We start from the raw sequence: 19,403 nt of genomic DNA, 5'->3' as shown, positions 1-19,403 counted from the left end.
AAGCGCCGGAGCGCGGCCAACAGGCAGCGGCCGGCGGCGGGGCGGGAGGGCCGCCGGCGCCCGCCCTGCGGCTCGCAGCAGCTGCCCGGGGCGCGGCCGCTGCCGGCCGGGCGGCACGGGCGCAGTCGCTTCCAGCCGCTGCCCAGGGAGCGGGCGCTGCCGGACGGGCGGGAGCTGCGCAGCCCCCGGCCCGGCCGCCTCCAGCAGCCGCCCGCGGAGCGGCCGCTGCTCGCCCGGCGCCCGCCCTGCGGCTTCCACCTGCTGCACAGCGAGCGGCCGGGGCCGGCGCGGCGGGAGGGGCCGAGCCGCTTCCAGGAGCTCTACGGGGAGCGGCCGCCGCCCGCCGAGCGGGAGGTGCTCGGCATCCCGCCCTGCCATTTCCTCGGGCTCCACGGCGAGCAGCAGCCCTCAGCCTGCGACCCACGAGGTAGGCAAAGACTTCTAGCCTTGCTTTTGCAAAAGGTTATGGAAAGTGACCGTTCGAAGTAGTTCTGCACAAGGCTCTGTCATTCTCGGCCAGAAGTTTTCAAGCCTACCAGGAAGGGGCACCTGGGAGGCCAAAAGATTCTCTGCCTGCTTTTCCTGGCTGCTTCCTGTGCTGTTTGATGCAAGGCAGCACTCGAGCTCTGTGTCCCACAGCCACACTGTGGAACCTGACCAAGGTGTTTGGATTCTTGCAGCCACCCCGGGCACTTCAGCTCCAGCTGGCCCTGCAGCTTGTGCAGCACTGAGGGCCTCCAGCTCAGCACAGGACACAGCAGGGCAGGAGGAATGGCCACCAGAAGATCTGGGCCTGGCTGTAGAGAGAATGATTCGGGAGATCAGGAACTCCCTGTCTGAAAGATCTCCCTCTGCTCAGGTAATTGCATTGGATGGGGATAAAATGGGCTGGACTGAGAGGTTTGGAATGTTGTTACATGTCTGAGAAGCAAAGGCTTCTTTAATTGAACTTACTTCATCATTTTTATGTTTTTGGTTATTCTTGGTAAAGAAAGATTTCTAAAAGAGGAAATGAAGAAGAAATGAAGAAGAGGTTTTTCTTGCTGGGAAAGAGGAGAAGGGTGTTTGGAGAATTGCCACTGAAGGCCAAGTGTGCCGTGCAGGGAGGGGCACGCCAGAGGTGCCTCTGTGTCAGCAGCAGCTGTGGGCTGTGCCTCTTTTGGGTGGGAAGGCCAAGGCAAAGCAAGGGCTGGGCTGCAGCTGCTGCTGCTGCTGTGTGAGCCGTGCCGTGCGTGTAGGCGCTCCCAGAGCCGTGGCTGGGGCTGGGCTGGAGCTGCAGCTCTCTGTCCTTTTGCAGATGATTATCCGTGTTGCCAAAGAATGTCTCTCTTTCTCTTCATGTGCTGACCCAGTGCCTGCACTACGTTGATGATTATGAGGCAGGGCAGACTCAAGGTGGGGAGAGGGATTTATTTGGATTTACCAATCCCTTATTCTCAAGTGGCATGACTTTTGTCTTCTGTAAAGTCACCCATAGTGGTTTTCAGAAGCATTTTATTCCATAAGAAAAGGAAACGTTGCAGGCTCGGAACCATCTTTAGAATCTTTAGGGTTCTGATGGCCGGGCTGTCGCAGAAGAGATGAATATTCTGGAACTGGTCATAGTGAGAATATCTGTGTGTCCAGAGGTAATTTGCAGATGCTTCATTGTGGACATTTACTTCCTCAGTGGAATAGAAGCACTGCTGGGTTGTCTGGCTTTTCCTGTCTTTTGAGTTGTTTTTTTTCCTGCTCTCCCGAAGTACAGATTTTTGCCACTGATCCCAAATGTGATCCTGGGAATACCCTGGGTGCATAAATGTTTGCCTGGATCGTACAGATGGGGCAGCGGCAGAGGGCTCCGAAAAGCACCACCCTGTGCTGGGTTGTGTGAGCGCTGGGCTGGGGGTGGTGAGACTGCCAGGCAGAAATGTGTGCTTTGTGTGGGGGTTTGCAGCACACAGACCTGGGCAGGGCTGGGAGCGAGCTCTGCCCTTGCTGGCAGCCGTGCTGGCAGCAGGGAGAGCCCCTGGCTTTGTGCTGGCTGATTTCTGCCAGCTCTGGGATAAGGCAGGGTCAGAGCGTGAGGGCACGTCCCCTCACTTGGTGTCTTCTGGTGTGCTCTGCTCATGTTTTGTCTCAAAGGTCATTTTGTAAGAGCTTCAGTTTCACCTTGGCCACCTGAATGCTGAGTTTAAAAGGCTTGTTATGTGAACTGTGTGGGCAGTGTTCCCTCCTCCTCCGTGCTCCCTGTCCTTTGGGAGTGGAGAAGGAGAGTTCTTGTATCCCTGATGTGTTTCCAGCCAAATAGTGAGTGATCTTTGTGTTCCTTTCTGTTTTTCTGCTCAGGACAATGTCAGTGCTGGCCCCAATTCCTCAGGAGGGGAGCCTGAGAACAGAGCTGCAGCAGAGGAAGCTTCCTGTGGCACGGAGAGCTGCAGGAACAGTTCCCAGGAGTCCGAGGAGCCTGGTAAGGACAGAGCCCACACTGGTTTAGAGAGGTGTGAGCTGGCTGCTCTGAGCAGGCTTGGTGCTTCCTGGTGCCTTTAGTTCAAATCCTGCACTGGCACAACCTCCTGAGCCCTGCCCTCCACGCTTCTCCAGAGGCTCTGACACTGAGTCCTCTGCTGTGGCAAGAGAGCAGGGAATAAAGCTGACCTTGGGGGAGTTGTGTCAGCAACTCGGGTGTCCCAGTTTTGTGCTGCAGTCGGTGGATAAATTTGCTGCAGGCTGACAGGGGAGGCCAGGCTGAGCAAATCTTGAAGGAACAGGGGGAAAAAAGAGCAAAAAGTCAGGGTAGAAGTCCAAATCAGTGACTCAATGTAGTAGCAGTCAGCTGGTATTGGTGCTGACCCAGAAGAAAAAGACGGAGCAGAACATCAGAGGCCAACCAATTGAAAAATGACAGTGAGTCCAGTATGAGAAGGGAAAGCTTGAATGAGCCCTGCTTAGGGAGAGCTAAGAGAAGAGAGGGAGCACTTTGGATCCATTCCTTAGCCAAGCTGGTGCAGCCTGCAGGCCTTGAGGGAGCTCTGTCCCTCCCGGCCCTTCCTGCCAGAGCTGATGGTGGAGTTGGAGCAGCTGCTGCTCACTGCAGAGGGCAGTGTGTAGATGCCAGGTGATGGAGCTGGTTCTTGACTCAGCTCCCAGCACCCCTCAGCTTCTGCCATTTCAGTGAGGACTGAGGTCTCATTGTCAGCACAGAGAAAGAACAAGGCTGGGCTTCTTTGTTGCACCTGGGGCCCAGCGTGTTTCAAGCTCTCCTGGGTGCCCTTTGCACTGCGAGTGCTGAGACTTCATAGAGATACTTCAGTGTTTTGAAACACACTTTTGAACCCTTGGAATGGTCCCTGTTCTTTCAAGGGCAGGCTTCAAATTGCCAAGTGTGAGTCTGCCTTTCAGGCCATCTTTGACAGTCCCTGGTAGAAGGACAATTGCTGCCCAAGGGAAAGGTGCACAAGGGCCAATATTGACTGAGTGTTCCCTTTGCTTCCCAGATGCCATCTGAGCAACATGTCCAGGAGGGCTGCCCTGCATGGCAGGGAGACACAGGGGAGAGCCCATGACCATCGGGCAGGTAAAACTCCTCTGTTTGTAAATATGATTATAGATTTCTATAGTTATATTTATCAACAGTTATAGTTCCATTTATACATAAGAGTGTTCTGTTTATAGGAGCGTAGATTGACTGTTCTGCATAGAATTTCAGAATTAAATTTTTATTTCTGTTGAGTAAAAAATAATATATATCTATATATATGAAGTTACATTTATAAATGTGTATAGTTATATAGTAAGAGGAATATGAATGTCTAGAGGGATACATTGATGGATAGATTGCTCTTTACATAGGCCTATGCTGCATTGTTAGCTCTTTCCCCCTTGGCTGCCTTTCTCACCTCTCTCTTTTCCCCCTGTGCCCCCTGTGTCCCCTCTCCCTGTGCTGGCTCCGAGCTGGCGGCCGGGCCGGGTGGAGCAGCACTTGCAGCCCCGGCTGTCCCTGGAGCACTGGGAGCTGCCGCTGGCCCCAGGCACTGTGCCCTGAGGAGCTGCTGGAGGACGGTGAGACTGAGGGGGCTGAGGGGGCGGTGGCGCTGAAGGGACGGGCACCCTGAGCTGCTGCTGGGGCTGAGGGCTGTGGGGCAGCCGAGGGCCATGGTGGCATTGGAGGTGACAGGGAAGTGGCACAGGCTGAGGGGCTGGCGGTTCTCGGGGGACAGGATGGCTCAGAAGGGACTGAGGGCGTGAGAGGACTGTGAGGGCTGAAGAAACTGAAGGGGGCTGGGGGTTCAGCAAGAGCATGGCGGGGCTGAGGGGATGGAGAGGGCCAGCAGGGAGCACAGAGGGCTCCGGGACTGCAGCTCTGCCAGGCCTTGGAACCAATTCCAGAGCCTCCACTTTTGCCAGAGCTGCGAGGAAGACCTTGAGGACAGCCAGAGACTGACGGGAGGCAGCAGGGAGAAGCTGAAGGCCCGCAGCAAGAGCAGTGAGCGGGGACCTGCTGCTGCCAGCCTGGAGAGAGCCCGGGTGAGGCCCCAGGCCCGGGCAGGCAGGGTGGGGCTGGGGGCGGCGTGGGCTGTGGCCGTGGGCACTGCCCGGCGGGGCAGGAGCGGGCCCTGCCCGTGCTGGGGCTGCTCAGCGCAGCTGCCCCGGCCGGCACAGGGGCTGTCCCTGGGCAAGGCAGCCGTGCCGGCAGGGCCGGGAGCTGTGCCGGCTGTGCCGGGCTGCCGGGGCTGCGGGACGGTCCCGCCGCGGCTGCGCTCACCACAGCCTGGCCCGCTCGGCTGCTTTTTCTTTCCGACCCTCCTGGGGAGGCTCTGAGATTTCTTCTTCCCTGATGGAAGTGCAGCTGCTGCCATGGGAAACGTCCCCATACTCACTCAGTGTTCCCTTTGCTTGCCAGGTGTCCCATCTGCTGTCCCTGTCCAGGAGAGCTGCTCTGCACGGGAGGAGGAGACTGAGGGAGAGACTTTGGAGATGGGGCAGCTGGGATCCCTCTGCTTCAAGTGCTGTCTGAATATCCATGGACATGCACCTCGACAGGGATTATTACATGGGTGTTTTTATATGTAGATTGACATTTGTATAGGAATATTGGATGCTGTTGTATATAGGTATGCATATATATACATATATGTTTGTAATCACATCTATGTATATATAAGTATACATAGATGTTGTTATATCTGTAGTGTTTAGGTTTATATCCTCTGTTTACAGTTGTGTACATATGTATTTATATTGATGCAGGTGTAGGTATATGGTTTTTAAATAGGTAGATTGGAATTTGTATTGGAAGATAGGTGCATTTTTAATACATCTACTGAGATATATATGTTTATATATGTACATAGATATATTTATATATGTATATATATTTACATATATATTGTATGTAGTATGTGGTGTTTAATCTGTATTTACATCTGTAGATTGTTATACTTGTAATTGTATTTTTATATGTGCATATATGTATGTATTTAATTCTATTTTAAGATGTAAGAAGGGTATACTTGCATATTGAATTCTTATTGTAGGGCTATTTAGAGAGGGAACGCATATTTCTGTATTTCTATATGGGCTGTAAGTTTCTAGTGATATGTAATAAATTAAGTTGTTAAATGCATAATTGATCTTTGTGTATAGTAAGTTGTGAATAGTAGGGGTTGGCAATAAACCAAGTTTTGTTAAATGAACTTGGTATTTGTATATTTTTATATAGACATGTTGTAATAATTGAATAAATTCCTGTTTTTACCTAAATTGAGATCTGTATAGTTCTGTATTGTCAGTGCAGGTGTAGCAATTTGTAATAAATGACATTTTTCAGCTGAAATTGATTCTTGTGTATTTGTGGATCAGCAGTGCGGATGTGGCAATCTGCAAGAAATGCCATTTGTCAGCTGCCATGGGTGTTCTGTGATTTGTGCCAACCAAAGCCATGAGCAGATGGAAATGCTGGAGGATTTTGGCCATGGAAATCTCCGGCCATGCCCAGCACATGCCCCACCTGCACTCAGGCTGGGCAAGGGAAGCGCAGATTTGGGCTGGCAGCAGAGCCACACCTTGGCTCAGAACTGGCTGCAGAGGCTGCTGAGAAAACCCCGGGACTCCACTGAGCGCTCAACTCCTGCTCTGTGGATATGCAGATAATTCAGTCCATGTTTGGTTCTTTACATACAGACACACACAGGCAGTGCTCACTGTGTCTAAGCAGTGCAGTTGTAGCAATCTGTAATGAATTTCCCTTTTAAACTGACATTGGCTTTGGGGCACGTGTCATTTCCATGATGAGTGACCACGTGTCCTGGTTCAGGGCAAGTTTGGGAGAAAACCTCCAAAAGGGGGCCCCTCCAGAAAGCAAACCCACACGGGCCCTCCCCCAAGTGGTTTGGGAAGAATTCCTGGGAGAGAAGTGGAAAGAACCTGTTTAATTAACAGGCCAAGCACACCCCACACAGAAAAATGAACAATATCGGATGATAGCCCTCTTTCACCGCTCTGAGAAAGATGACAATTTCAGAAAGTCTCTCTTCAGGGTGGTTCCTCTGTTATCAGTCCCTCCGGTGCTGGGGCAGCTGCTGCAGCCACAGAGTGCAAACTCTCAGTGTTTCCCAGGTCCCAGTCCGGAGCAGGCTCGAGTAGGTCCAGAAAAGGGAAAGGAGAAACAGTCCAGGAAGAAATTTGGACTCCTTAGCTTAACTAACTAATGAGCAGAAGCAAGAGCAAAGTGAAAAGCCAAGCAAAAAGCAAACACCACACCATGTACAGCCCCGTCTGCGTGTCCCGCCAGCCGTGGGGGAGCGGCTGATAGCAAAACCAAAACAAAACATTCACTCTTCAGAGCCAGTCTTGAAGGCACAGAACAGAATATCCAGCATAAACAGAACACACAGATGGGGATACAAGCATTGTAACATCACCCTAGGACACCACGTCAATGTTTGTCCCTATTTCTTCACTGACCCTGAAGCTCTGACGAGTGTATGACAGGCCGTGGCACCCAATTCCTCACGGGTCTGTCCAGCTGTGGGTAATAGACCCATCTTGTCTGTGAAACATCCATCTGAGGTTATTTGTCTGAGAGCTGTGGTCCATCTCTAGAACCTCCTTGGCAGCACCATGGCTGGGGGGAGGAGGGGAAAAATGTAAGGGGATTCTGGCATTTATTCTCTTTTAACACATATTTGCACTCAGCTGTAGCCTGAACTTAGTAAGGAAAAGGATAGACCTTCTTTAGTCATGCAGTGTGGGATAAATGGTGTGGGAATAGGCACAAACCAAGCTGCAGGAGCAGCTTCTTCTTGGTCCTAACAGGACATTGTGTACAGGAAAGCACCACAATCTGAATGATTCACCTCTTAGGTAAAGCCACAGTGGTTCACCGTGTAAAACGACCTGGGGATGGAAATGACAAACGTCCCTGGGCTGGGGCAGAAGCCTGGGAGTCAAACGCTTGGAAAAAGAGACCAGGCAAAGGCAGCCCAAGGCTCGGGCACGTCCTTGGCCCCAGGCAAGAGGGAGCTTGTCCTGCCAGCCCGGGCAGGGACTCCAGGCAGAGGAGCTGGCCGGCGGCAGGGAGCAGCTCCTGCTGTCCCCGCGAGGGCAGGACTGGCCGGACGCAGGAGCAGTGGGCGCAGCGCGGACGGACAGCGGAGCCGCTCCTGAGCCGCCAAGGTGACCCCTCCTGATGCTGCAGCCACAGCGCAGTCACCTGTCCTGCAGGCTCTCTCTGGCTCCCTGAGCTCCAACCGCTGCAGGAGCCAACCTGACCATCAACTAGAGAAATTATAAGACATCAGAACTTGTTGGCTCATATGTATATATATATGTATGTTTGTAATTTTATATGTTTGTAACATTCATCTATCTGAAGAAAGGGTAACCTTAAGAAAGTGTACTTGTTTTACAACAGCACGGTTCCATAGAAATTGATTTCAGATTATTTTCTGAGGTTCCTATAGTAAATAGACACTTTGCTAAAACTTTTAGGGATGAGAATTGCTGGGCTGGTTTAAAATCGAATCCAAATTCTATTTCATTCTGTGCAATATTTCCATTACATCTGATTAATATCCAGGAATAAAAAACAAGATTTCTCTTTTCTTCTCATATTCTTTTTCTAGGAAACAAGACATTTGTATAATTTTGATTTTTATTTTAAAGGCAGTAATCCACTTGACTAGTTGATACCTTTGAACTTCTTTATCATTTGCAACTACCCATGGTTCTCAGGAACAGAAAGGTTAAAGGAAGGAAAGAGAGCAAATCTTTTAAAGCAATGACCTGAGACCTTATCTTACATCACTATGTAATCACTCAGTTAAACACACCATTACCTAAAATCATGTATATATGTACTTAGTATGCAGTATCCGCTGAATAAATCCTGTACATAAACAAGTTCTTGTCTACATTCATTTTTTTTGCTAGCTCCATGTTCTGTTCTTTCGCAGTAAAATCAGGAAGAGAAACACGGCTGTTCTTTGAAAAATTAATCCACTAAAATATTGACAACCCTGAAGTTTGATTTAGGAGAGTACAAACAATAATTTTAATTGTCACCAAAGAAAAACAAAATTGACACCTCATCTGTGGTAAACAGCAGACATTGTTACCAGTAGGTTTGCACAAACTACCGGTAGGATGTTGTCTAGCAGTGAATATGAAGATCTCATCAATGATGGGGATAAGAGACAGTGACCCTTGAGGATTCAAAGAATCATTTGATAACAGTAAAAAGAATTTATCTTGCTCATCTTAGTTACACTTAAAATGTATTTTATATGGACTAGATTTATACTGATTGAAAACTCATCACTTCTTGTATCTTGCTGAATAATTAATGCTGATTATTTTAGTCTCAGCCCACAGATTTAAAAGACAAACCCATTGCTACAGCTTGCAGTATGGAACCAGTATCACTTGATTTGTCACTGGAGTATCAGAAAGTGTTGTAAATGACATCGACTGCCATCGTGAGGCATTCCCAGGAGCTGTTCAACATTGCAAGTAAACACAGGTCTGCTTTGCAGTCTGTCAGCAAATTTGCTGAGAGCAAAACAAATCTCTGAAATTGCTATGGCTATAAAGCAGAAAATGTGCCAGTAGAGAGAAAGTGATTCCGTAAGAAATCATAAAAATGACAGTTAAGCAGAAGTGATGCAGAATTGTAAACACAAGTGGCCAGTATCATCATATCCTGTTTAGAAAGGCAGAAAAAGTCAGTACATTCCAAAGTTGATTGTTGTACTCATTCGTCTGGGGGTTGCTGAGGCAGCAGCAATGCAGTTCAATGTCCAAGATTTGTTATAGTTCAGAGCACGTTATAAAATCTCTTGATTGTCCATGTGCAGCATGATTTATTCTTTCAGCTAATATTTGTGCTCTTGGTAATAGGGTCGTGCAGCCATGGATTGTAAGAGACAGTTTGGATCACAGACTTTATGGTTTCCATCTAGGAAAAGTAATACTAGAAAAGCTTTAATATTCTTAACATTTTATTATTTTAAGCCATCTACACCAAGAATTTTACTCCGATTTTTGTCTTGGAGCAGCTCTTCTGGGCTGCTCCAAGATTTTATAGGAAGGCTTGTCAAATGTGTGATAAACAAGTATCTAGAATTTAGTTCTGTGGTCTCAGCACAGCCATCTAATAGTGTTTTAAGTGCAAAATGTCCATAAAGAGCCTACAGATACCACCCAAGACCTGCAGAAGGCATGTGTCCTTTTGGACAGGCAAATAAAAAATGGCATCGCCCCTTAAAATGCTCTCAAACACTCTTAGGCAGCTACATAAAGTTTCTGTAGTAGGACTGCATGTTCTTTGCAGCCCTTATTTCCCCCAGTAAAAATGAGCTGTGTTACAGCTGATATTTAATAATTTCAGGCTGTATTTTAGTTTCCCATGTAGCTGTGCCTGCACGGGAGCTGGGTGTCCAAACTGTCTGTAGAGCTGGTGGAGATCTCATCCTCGGTTCAGGCGCCTTCAAGAGGGCACCTTGATCAATTTCATCAACCCGTGGGACCTGTTGTGCCTCATTTGCTGCTCCAGAAGGAAAAGGGTCTCCCATACACACATGGGATGCAGGGCCTCGAGTACAGGGGATGAGCTGCTGAGGTGGAAGGTACACTCGTTTTCTTTAGATCTATATCTATATCTGTATCTCTGTATCTCTATCTATATCTACATATGAAAATCTAGCTCAGCTCGGCGGCATGAGGGGCTGCAGGAGATGTTGGCAGCTGCAGGCGGGCTCAGCTGGCACTTCTGCTCACAACTCCCAGGATAAACCCAGGAGGCTTTGTTAAGGAGGTCTCCATTGGTGGGAACACAGCTTCATGAAGGGCACTGACTTCAGGAGTCTGACTTTTGAAACAAATTAATCCCTTTGCTGAATCGCTGTGATATTTGGCAGCTATGAATGCTTACAGTGAAACTCACTGAAGGAGAGGGTCACACATGTATGTGACGTAGCAATAAAAACCAAAAAACCACACAAGTGGGATGCACTTTCTGGCTCTCCACTGTGAGCTGTCAGCACTTTTTGTCCCTACTCGTGTGGCTGCTAGAAGAATAGAAAGGAGAACTGCAAATTCAATTTTAAGACTGGTGTGAAATACAAAATAAGACTTACAGAGAGCAGAGGAAGGATTGTGATTTATAAGCATGTATCTCATTTTTATTGGAGAAAACAGAGACTGATTACAAAGGATATGCTGACCAGTTCAATGTTTTCTCTGTCATCTTTTCACAAAGCTTGCCGTTTCCAACCCACTGCAGTCAGCAAGAATCCCTTCACTGTCCTGAACTGAAGAAACTTTTTTATCATAATAGAAGGCACTTATGCATGGATATTTATTAAAGATGTGATAGCCAGTCTTGTCTTTTTTACATTTATTCTGGTTTTTCTATCATTCCTTTCAGTTAGCGACTTCAGAGCAGCAGCCTTCAGATGCCTTCAGCAATTGCTTGACACGGTTTCACACTATTTGATTCTGTCTGTATTTAACATCACCCTCTGGACAGTATTAACTGTACTTTGTGCTTTTCCTTACTTTATTTGTACAGTCTTACTTAAAAAAAAGTGAGAAAAAAAGACATGAAAACTTGTACAACTTGAAATAAAAGTCACAGAGTCATAGCCATTCACTGCATCAAATGGGTTAATATTTGTAATAAGTGTTTCTGTGTTTTTATTCTCAACTCTAAGTTTTTTGTTGATCCCTATATTGCTTCATCGCCTTCCCTGAAGTGCAACCTTCTCATGCAGGTCTAGGGAATTCCTCAATGTAAACACTCTTTTTCTCTTTGGAAAACCAACATTTTTTCTTACCTGCAAATCCCAGATCAAGTCAGGAGAGGATGTTTTTCCAGTATCCCTTAACTGCTTTATTAAACACTGCTCAGAGTATGTAAGGATCACCATCTAACACATGAAATGCAAGTTGGTCCCTTCAGGCTTTACTCATTTTGCGGCTCTTGAGGCTTACAGAGGGATTATCCACCAGTTCCTGAGGAAAACAGCTCTTGTCCACACCACTTGCCAGACCAAACAGCACTGTGGAAAATCATGTTCTCCTGTGTTATAAATGATCAAATCAGCAGCCAAATTTATTAAAAAATTGAACAAAGATTTATTAGATTAACAACAAAAATAGAATTTCAAAAAACCACCACAGCAAGGGCAGTGTCAACCCCAGAAGTTGGCGCTGGGTGAACCTGGATCTGACTGACAGAGTGCCAGGGTATTGTGGAGGAATGGTTACAGGGTAGAGGTCACTCTGACATACTTTTGTTAGCTGACCAAGGAAGGACTGGGAAAGTACCAAACCTAGCTAATCTGAGTTTCTGCACCTGCAACAACATTGTGTCCTTGAGTATGGCAGTAGTATGATAACAGTAATGAGGATGAGATGTGAGGAGTAGAAATGTAAGTTCTCAAGAATGAGGAAGAGCTGATATTGTAGTATAACCAATAGATTTTTTAGTTTACAGAATATGATATAGATCTAGCAAAAGAACTTCTGGGATTGCTTGCTTATGGAGTGGCGTAGGTTTAGAGATAATTATGGGTGGCGGTGCTAGATGATTGCAAAATTGTAAAAAAGTTGTTTAAAACGTAGCAGATAGTTGCTAATGCAGTAAAACAACATCAGGCTGAGCAAAAGGTTGCTCAGGCAGCCTCTGCTTGCCGCGGGATACCTCTCTCCCCCCCCCCCCGCTCCCTCCACGACCTTGCTTACCGTGAGAGATACCTATCCCCTCGCTCCCTCCATGCCGCTTGGCTTGCAGCGGGGGTAGGCGCAAGCGTTAATTGGACCCGAGAAACTGAAGGAGGCTATTCGGTCGGCCCGGGTGGGGCTGGACAGAGTAAAATCCCCAGGGGGTATTCCCTCATAAATGTGAATTAAACAAGGGAGAGAAGAGCCATTTAGGTTGTTTATTGACAGAGTTGCGAATGCTATTCAGACAGCTTAAAGGGACAGGCTAGGCCGTAGGCCACGCAGAATCAGGTGTCAGCTGCTCTTGCTACCTTGCAAGTGTCTGTAAATCGGCCTCAGAGAAAAGGACCATGACGACTCTGCTTTAGAATCGCTGGCTATATGAACTTCTGGTGCCGGCACTGCCAGTCCGACACACACAGAGTCACCCTACGTGTCTCGGGAGACGGGAAGCCGAGTGAGAGGGTCGCCCCACGTCAACACAAGTGGGTGCCCAGGATCCGAGCACCTTCCCAGCACAAGTGCCTCCTCCCTCTGCCCCACAGGGCTTGGACTTGGCAACCTCAATAGACTGTACTTTAATAGACTGCAAGTCACAGCGTATTCCCATGGGGATTAAGGACCCCGTTACAGCAGGTGGACAATCAATGGGGGCTTTATTGATTGGACGCTCGTCTACCAGCATGGTGGGACTTACTGTTCTTGTTGGCCTTATTGATGCTGATTGTACGGGAGAAATGCAGGTAATGGTACCAACGTTATTCCCACCGTTGTTCATTCTGGCTGGATCACGAATTACTCCCTTGCCTCAGTTAACTGGAGGAACTTTACCACTGGACAAGCAGACGTGGTGAGGGTAGTTTTGGCTCCACAGGAACAGTGGCTTTGTTAACTGTGGACTTAAAGCATCGTCCTAAAAAACATATTGACGTTCAGTATCGAGGCCACACCATCACTCTGATTGCACTCCTGAACACCGGCACAGATGTCAGCATCATAGGGACGCAGAAATGGCCACCTCAGTGGCCCACTTATGCAGCAGATGCAACAGTGGCAGGAGTAGGAGGACTCACTTGCATGGAAATCCCCTCTGCTGAAAATTCTTATAGAGGGAAAGACTGTCACCTGTGCAGTTTCTGTAATACCACTCCCTGAGGGTGTCCATGCCTTGCTGAGCCGCAACGTGTTGGCACAATTGGGACATCTTACCACAGATCTCCCTTTATAAAGACTGTCATTGCATGGACTTTCCTGATGGAAAACAGACGATCCGGTGTGGGTTGAGCAATGGCCTTTAAAAGGGGGAACAAAACTATTATAGATTTGTACTGATAAATGATGCTTGTGATTTCTGGTATTTTAGTGGCTAGTCAAAATATTTACAAATAGAGGTTTAAATAGAGGTTTATATAATTTATACTAACATCTGGTATTTTATAGGTGACTATAGAAAACATCTTCAGCAATTTTCATATGACATAAAAAAAAAAAGAGAGAGAGAGAGAAAGTTAAAAGACTATTTTGCAGATGAATACTATAAGGCCTATATGTGATCTCTGCATATGAGGCAACAGTCACAGATAACTCAATAACAAGTGGAATTGCAACAAATGAGCTTTTTACAAATGTGCCTTTCCATCAAAAGGTTAAAAAACAAACAAAAAACACTAAAGCAAAAATCACTGTTAGTCTGAGGCTTCTGAGCACACGTTTTTGCTTTGCACCAAGTAGTTTGCTGAGTGAAGCCTACCATTAAATGTACCAATTTAATTTAAAAATATTTCTTTCTTTATGAAACAAATACCATAATGCAACCGTCTGGTGCAGTTATACTACAAGGAAGGTGTCAATTTCATCAAATGACCCTATTCAATTGCCAGCAGGTTACTTATTAATATGTGGAGACCCTGCCTGGCCTGGTATCCCATCTATGATGTGAGGGGGTCCATGTACAATTGGACGGCTGTCTCTGCTTACACCAAACACCTCCATGATATTGAATATGAGCCGCCGCCATTATAGAAGTAAAAGAATGGCCCATGCATTTACTGCTGACTGTAAAGATGATGTAAAATTTTGGTCCCCAGGGGCCATAATTGCAGCATCCTTTCTAGCTCCAGGGGTGGCAGCCGCAGGTGCCCATGCCACCCTAAATAAGTTGGGATGCTGGCTTGCGAAGCAAACCAATGCTACTTCTATGGCACTTTCTAGCTTTTTGCTTGATGTTGATTCTATTTGCCATGCAATGCTTCAAAATAGAGCTGCCATTGATTTTCTTTTGCTTGCACAGGGCCATGGTTGTGAAGAATTTGAAGGCATGTGTTGTATGAACCTTTCTGACCATTCTCAGTCTATCCACTCCCAGCTCTCTGAGTTGCGGAGGTTGACTGGAAACTTACAGGTAGAATCAGGCCTTGGTATTTGATGGATGGCTCAAATCTTTAGGCCTGGGGTCCTGGCTACGCGCTATTGCTAAGGCTGGTATTATAGTAGGCATTATAGCTTTGTTAATAGTGTTAATTTTGCCTTGTTTTTGTATATCCTTGCAAAATATGGTGCAAAGGATGATATCTGCTGCATTTAATCAAACCTTGCTTGTGCAAAAAGAAAACAGGGGAATTGTAGAGGAATGGTTAAAGAGTAGAGGTCACTTTGACCTTCTCTCATTAGCGGAATGAGAGAAGGTCAAAGTGACCAAGACTGGGAAAGTACCGAACCCAGGTTATCTGAGTTCTTTGCACCTACAAAAACATTGTGTTCTTGAGCATAGCAGTAGTACGATAACAGTAATGAGGATGAGATGTGAGAAGCAGAAATGTAAGTTCTCAAGAATGAGGAAGAGCTGATATTGTACTAAAACAAATAGATTGTTTAGTTTACAGATTATGCATGAGCTTATTACATGTTGTGTATAAATGTTTGGTGCTTATCAATAAAGTCGGAGCTTGCTGATTCTTACATTAAGAGTCCCAAGACTTCCCTCACCATGACAGAGAAGTGTTCTGAAAGTTTTGTTCTGATCCTTATCACTCTTTCTTTTATTTTTTTTAAATAAACTTTTCTTTGTACCTTTTATACCTTTTAAAAGCTTTTAGCCTACATTGCCTTTCTCCTAATCCTATCTCACAGCAGGAAATAAGTAAGGATATTCTAATGAGTACACTGGAAATTAGTCAATACTAGACCCACCACAATAATTGCTTCATTCTCCAAGAAATCTCAAATTGGCAAACCAAAACCACTACAGAAACATTTCTGATGAACTGCACTAGAACAGAGGAAAATCAAGGCAGAGCTATGGTTTCTCAGAACTTGCTTGATCCTAATGAGCCCTGTGGTGCATTTGGAGCTGAGCCCTTGAACCTCAGGACCTGAGAGGAGATTGCACAAACCTTTCCAGGAGTCAAAGTCAGAGGAAACACCCAAAGGTTCTCAAGGCATGAATGGGTCCCACTGACGTCCATCCCCAACACAGGCTCCTCATGAACTCCTTGGAAGAGAGAATTGGAGGCCAGGATGGCACAAAGACTTCTCAGAGATTCAGTGTAGAAAGGAAAATACAAACTACCTTAAAAACCTTGAGTATCACAAAGTATTAATGAGCCCCAATGAGTGTCAGTACAAAGCTCTCAAGGGACTCCTTAAAGCAGATAATTGGGGCCATGATTGCACAAACCTCTCACAGAGTCTGTATCAAAAGGGAAACACCAAGTACCTTAAAATAAGTGAAGTACCTTGAAGCATTAATGAGCCCCACTGAATGTTGTTACTGAAAAAGACTCTCCAGGGACTAATTACAGCAGGTCATTGGAGGCCATGATTGCACAGACCTCTCAGAGACTCCAAGGCAAAAGCCAAACCCAAAGTCCTTTGAAATACCTGCAATCCTGGGAGCATTGAGGAGCCCCCAGGGCCATTCCTGAGCAAGGCTCCCCAGGGACTCCTTCCTGCAGATCCTTGAGACCACTGGGATGTGGGCTAGGGAGGATGCAGAGGGAAGGACAAGAGGCTGACAGTGCCCAGCCTGGCTGGGACTGTGCCAGGAGGCCCAGTGCCTCAGGACAAGGTGTCTCCTCCCAGCCCTTGGTGGCACAACCCTGCTGTGGCCCAGGGCACCAAGACTTGGCTTCTCTTTGTTCCCACCTGTCATCACTGCCTCCAGTTCTCTTCTCTGGCTTGGGCCTGGGGACACTTTCTCTGTTGTGTCCCTCAGTGGGACCCATTAAAAGTCCAAGAAACTTTGGAGTTGGATTCTGACTTGGAGTTCTGGAGAGGTTTCTGCAGTTTCCTCTCAGGGACTGATATTCAGGGCCTCAGCACAAAGCCCCAGAGGCTCATTAAAGTCCTTGTGCTGTGTCTGGGCTGCTGAGCTGGGCTGGGCTCCTGGCACAGAGGCAGCTCCTGGTAACCAAGAAGAGCTTCAAAAGCACATTTCTCTTGATGAGCAGCTCTTCTCCCAGCCCAGCAGGCTGGGGCACTGCCTGCAGCCACCCTGGGCACAGCACAGAGGCACAGAGAGCTTCAATCAGTCAGGGCTGGGAAGGTGCTGAGAAGTGCCTGAGGCACAATCACTGCCAGCCCTTGGCACAGGAACCTCTGGCTGCAGGACAATGCAGCTGCAGCTCCTGGAGCCATCTCCTAAAGCTGGAACATCCCAATGCCTGCAGACTTTGTGAGTACATTCTCTGATTCTCTATTGTGCAGAGCAGCCAGGGGTGCCCAGGGCTGTGCTGCAGAGCAGGGTCCTGCAGCCCAGGGTGCTGGGCTGGGGCAGGGACTCTGATGCCTGCCAGGGACAGCTCTCAGCCAGCTCTGGCATCTGCTTCCAGTGCAGGGGGACAAGATCTGGGTGGAAGGAGACAGCTGGTAAGGCTTGAAAGTGTTCTCCTTTTGTGCTGAGGATGCTGCATTGTTCAGGACTGTTCCCAGCAGGACATTTAACTGCAGAACATTTCCAAGTAGATTATACAAGGAGCACTGAAAGGCAGGGGCTGCATAAAAAGGGAAATCCTGCTTTTTTATTCTACTGCTCTGGGTTGCCTGGACGGGAATCTGCACATAGATATTCATATCTCAGCTCAGGCTGAGAAAAATGAAAGAAAATTCTCTCAGATGGTAATTAACCAGGCAGTGACAGAAATCAACATAGGGTTGCTCTTAGAGGCAGCATCAGTGTCATTTTCCAGCCTCCTCAGGGTTGCTCTGACATTGCCATCAGAGCCTGTAGAGCCGGAGCTGCCCCTGGGCAGTGCCTGAGCTGGGAGGGGTCTGCAGAGCAGAGCTGAGCCCCCAGGGCTGGGCTGAGCTCTGGCAGCACTGGCAGGACCCAGCCCTGGGCACTGGGAAGCAGATGCTGGCAGGGACAGCTCCAGGCAGCAGAGCCCTGGGCAGGCAGTGCGGGGAAAGTGCCACCAGGCTGTGCTGGGATATTTAAAGTCCTCTCCAAACCCAACTGTTCCATGATTACTTTTTTTACAGATCCCCATGTGCAGCCCCAGCAAATGTCCAACAGCAGCTCCATCAGCCACTTCCTCCTGCTGGCACTGGCAGACACGTGGCAACTGCAGCTCCTGCACTTCTGCCTCTTGCTGGGCATCTCCCTGGCTGCCCTCCTGGGCAATGGCCTCATCATCAGCGCCGTAGCCTGCAGCCACCACCTGCACACACCCATGTACTTTTTCCTGCTCAACCTGGCCCTCACTGACCTGGGCTCCATCTGCACCACTGTCCCCAAAGCCATGCACAATTCCCTCTGGGACACCAGGAACATCTCCTACAAAGGATGTGCTGCACAGCTCTTTTTGTTTGTTTTCTTCGGTACAACAGAGTATTTCCTCCTGACCATCATGTGCTATGACCGCTATATGTCCATCTGCAAACCCCTGCACTATGGGACCCTCCTGGGCAGCAGAGCTTGTGCCCACATGGCAGCAGCTGCCTGGGCCAGTGCCTTGCTCTATTCACTGCTGCACACGGCCAATACATTTTCCCTGCCCCTGTGCCATGGCAATGCCTTGTCTCAGTTCTTCTGTGAAATACCAGAGATCCTCAAGCTTTCCTGCTCCAAATCCTACCTCAGGGAACTTGGGCTTCTTACCATTAGTGCCTGTTTGGTATTTGGCGGTTTTGTGTTCATTGTTTTCTCCTATGTGCAGATCTTCAGGGCTGTGCTGAGGATCCCCTCTGAGCAGGGACGGCACAAAGCCTTTTCCACCTGCCTCCCTCACCTGGTTGTTGTTTCTGTGTTTGTCAGCACTGTAGTAGTTGCCTCTCTGAAGCCCCCCTCCATGTCCTCCCCATCCCTGGAGCTGGCCCTGTCAGTTCTGTACTCGGTGGTGCCTCCAGTCCTGAACCCCCTCATCTACAGCCTGAGGAACCAGGAGCTCAAGGCTGCAGTGTGGAGACTGATGACTGGATGCTTTCAGGAACATTAAACTTCTGGCAAATTTCTGCAAATCACTTGTAATAAAATCATCTTTGCTACTTGTTGTTGCTTTCATTGTAGTTTTTATTTCCATTGTTTTAATTCTCTCATATTGTCTATGAAGAACTTTCCTTTCACATGCCGTTTCTCATTTTGTTTCTCTCCACCTTCCCTGTGGCCACAGACTGTGTCAATGAGGGGCTACGCTCTCAGTGGCTTTAAGCGAACTAAAGGATCTCCCAGCAAAGTTTTCTGCAGAGATGCCCTTTTGTTGCCTTTTCTGGAGCTGCAGCAGCAATGTCTGTGAGCAGAGCTGGGGGCAGATCAGCACTGGCACAGCAGCAGTGCCCAGGAGCAGCAGCACTTGGTATTGCCAGTGCTGCTCCTGTGGCCCATCCCAGCTGCCTTGGTGGCCCTGATGCTGCTGCAGAGCCTGAGTGCTCTCGGGGCCGTGCACAGTCCTGGGGTGGCAGTGCCAGGGCTGCAGCAGGGACAGGCCATGGGCACTGCTGGGGCAGCACTGACGCCTCACGCCAGGCCCTGGGGGCTCCAGGCTCCTTGCCCAGGCTCTCTCAAGAACACGCCCAGGCCAATGCTGAGCACAGAAAATTCCCGTGAGCAGCCCCAGGGTGGCCATGGGCAGGCTGGGGGCAAACCGCAAGGCTGGTGCTCTGCAAGGGCCCTGAGGAGACAGGAAGGAGCAGCAGAGCAGGGGCTGATCCATGCCCAGCATGCTGGACAGCCCAGGGCAGCGTCCCAGAGCATCCTCATGGAG

At 48.2% G+C, this 19,403-nt stretch overlaps 1 protein-coding gene across 1 annotated transcript; it reads left to right on the top strand.

The window, feature by feature from the left end:
- Positions 1-17,705: 17,705 nt before the first annotated feature.
- LOC311166139 (olfactory receptor 14C36-like) lies at positions 17,706-18,638 on the top strand (the record flags this gene model as incomplete). Its single annotated transcript, XM_084227616.1, has 1 exon — positions 17,706-18,638. The coding sequence occupies one exon, from the start codon at positions 17,706-17,708 to the stop codon at positions 18,636-18,638; it is 933 nt and encodes a 310-aa protein (XP_084083742.1).
- Between the last annotated feature and the right edge of the window lie 765 nt (positions 18,639-19,403).

Source organism: Fringilla coelebs (genome assembly GCF_963513975.1).
Source record: "Fringilla coelebs genome assembly, contig: SCAFFOLD_43, whole genome shotgun sequence".
Lineage (NCBI taxonomy): Eukaryota > Metazoa > Chordata > Aves > Passeriformes > Fringillidae > Fringilla > Fringilla coelebs.
The sequence above is the reverse complement of the archived record's forward strand: the minus strand, read 5'-3'. Positions and strand labels throughout refer to the sequence as shown.